General features: G+C 60.5%; 1 protein-coding gene across 1 annotated transcript in view; it reads left to right on the top strand.

The window, feature by feature from the left end:
- Nucleotides 1-2,501, top strand: part of NR4A2 (nuclear receptor subfamily 4 group A member 2) — a 7,404-nt gene that overhangs the window by 1,256 nt on the left and 3,647 nt on the right. The window contains exon 2 of the mRNA XM_025206098.1: nt 1,302-2,167. Coding sequence (XP_025061883.1) covers nt 1,302-2,167 — 866 coding nt within the window. The remainder of the gene's footprint in view (nt 1-1,301; nt 2,168-2,501) is intronic.

Raw genomic sequence — 2,501 nt, 5'->3', positions numbered from 1 at the left:
CGCGGGGTGCAGGTCGGCTGCGTGCGGGAGGTGTCCCGCTGCGGAGCAAATGGCATTGCTGGGGGCGAAGTTAGCGCTTGTGCTTAGAGGAGTCCGCCGCTCTGCTGGGCTGAAAAGTCCCCCCCCTTTTTTTTTTTTTTTTAATTCGACTAGTGCAAGTTCAGAAAACAGAGCAACAAATCAGCGAGGCGGTGCTGTGTCTTTGTAATTAATCTGAATTACATTTCTCTGTGCGAGTGCACCCATTGGAAACGTTTCACTCCGGCTCTGGGCAGGCTCCTCTCATCTGGGATCCTTGCCTGTCTAGTTTTCTCGCGGCTTGTGAATGCATGTGGCTTCCAGCCATGTAGGTCCTTTTTGTAAAGGGCCGTCGTTCAAAGTCTCGCTGCAGTGTCTGGGCTTGGAGGGTGGATGCAGACAAGGATCCCCCCTTTTCCGTCCTCAGTAAGGGCGCTCAGATATGTGTGGGGCGATTCAGAATAAATCCACTGTCTCTCTCGCACGGAAATAACACAACAGAATGATTATATTGCCCGAGACCTAAATAACAACCTGCTTTCAGTAAGTTTTCTCCCCATAAAAGAACTCTTTAGGGAACTATCTTAAATGTCAAAGTGCCACGAGGACAAAAAAATCGTGTTGGCTCTTCCCTTCCACCATTGAAAAGAGAATTTCTCGATTAAAAGGCCGCGTGCGGCGTCTGACCAAAACAGGCAAGATGTGCCGCGGGAGAGGCTCGGGGTTTAGCAACACGGTTGTTTCGAGTCCATCCCTAGCCAGTCTGAACATGAAGTCTATTGTGTCTGTGTTTCAGAGAACATACTGGGCAGGCTGGAGTCCTCATTGATTTCCTAAAATCTTGGAAACTTTGTTCTCCACTGAATTCCGACACTGTCCGCCTTTAATTCCCTCGAAAACGCCTCTAACTCGCCTGAAGGTTTGTGAGCTTCATTTCTTTCACATCCAAAAGACACAGCTACTCCCAAAGAGCCAAGTAGCCTCCGAGCGCCGCAGGGTCCAGGCAGGTGCCCCTCGCCCTCTGGGCTCCCTGCGCAGACGAGCACCGAGCGGCTTTGCCGGGGCCGGGGCCGGGGCCGGGGGAGGGCAGGGGCAGGGGACCCGGCGGGACACCCCCGGGGGCCCCGTCCCGCACCCCGAGCTGTGCGTGCCGCGCTCCGCTCCCTCTCGCTGTCCTGTGCACTGCTTGGAGCGCCGCCGGGGGGGCGCGGCGCGACGCGTTAGGCAGGGAGGGAGCGCGCACTTGACCAGGCTGAGTCTATATCACGCTGTTTCGTTTCCAGCCATGCCCTGTGTTCAGGCTCAGTATGGGTCATCGCCTCAAGGAGCCAGCCCGGCCTCCCAGAGCTACAGTTACCACTCGTCGGGAGAATACAGCTCCGATTTCTTAACTCCAGAGTTTGTCAAGTTTAGCATGGACCTCACCAACACTGAAATCACTGCCACCACTTCTCTCCCCAGCTTCAGCACCTTTATGGACAACTACAACACAAGCTACGACGTGAAGCCACCTTGCTTGTACCAAATGCCCCTGTCCGGCCAGCAGTCCTCTATTAAGGTGGAAGACATTCAGATGCACAGCTACCAGCAGCACAACCACCTTCCCCCTCAGGCCGAGGAGATGATGCCTCACTCGGGCTCCGTTTACTACAAGCCCTCGTCGCCCCCGACTCCCAGCACCCCGGGCTTCCAGGTGCAGCACGGCCCCATGTGGGACGACCCGGGCTCCCTGCACAACTTCCACCAGAATTACGTGGCCACCACCCACATGATCGAGCAGCGGAAAACGCCCGTGTCCCGGCTCTCCTTGTTCTCCTTTAAGCAGTCCCCCCCCGGCACCCCCGTCTCCAGCTGCCAGATGCGCTTTGACGGGCCCCTCCACGTGCCCATGAACCCCGAGCCGGCCGGGGCCCACCACGTGGTGGACGGGCAGACCTTCGCGGTGCCCAACCCCATCCGCAAGCAGGCCTCCATGGGCTTCCCCGGCCTGCAGCTCGGCCACGCGTCCCAGCTGCTGGACAGCCAGGTGCCCTCGCCGCCCTCCCGGGGGTCGCCGTCCAACGAGGGGCTGTGCGCCGTGTGCGGGGACAACGCCGCCTGCCAGCACTACGGCGTGCGCACGTGCGAGGGCTGCAAGGGCTTCTTCAAGGTGAGCGGGGAGGGGGCCCCGGTGCCCGCAGCAGCAGCCTGCCTGCAGCTCCCTCTGGGAAGGCTGGGGGGCACACGCAGGGCGAGGGCTGGGCTGGCAGGTCGCCGTCCAACGAGGGGCTGTGCGCCGTGTGCGGGGACAACGCCGCCTGCCAGCACTACGGCGTGCGCACGTGCGAGGGCTGCAAGGGCTTCTTCAAGGTGAGCGGGGAGGGGGCCCCGGTGCCCGCAGCAGCAGCCTGCCTGCAGCTCCCTCTGGGAAGGCTGGGGGGCACACGCAGGGCGAGGGCTGGGCTGGCAAAACCCTGGGCAGCTGCCCCCTGAGCTCAGGGCCG

Source organism: Alligator sinensis, unplaced genomic scaffold (assembly GCF_000455745.1).
Source record: "Alligator sinensis unplaced genomic scaffold, ASM45574v1 scaffold788_1, whole genome shotgun sequence".
NCBI classification, from domain to species: domain Eukaryota; kingdom Metazoa; phylum Chordata; order Crocodylia; family Alligatoridae; genus Alligator; species Alligator sinensis.
The sequence above is the reverse complement of the archived record's forward strand: the minus strand, read 5'-3'. Positions and strand labels throughout refer to the sequence as shown.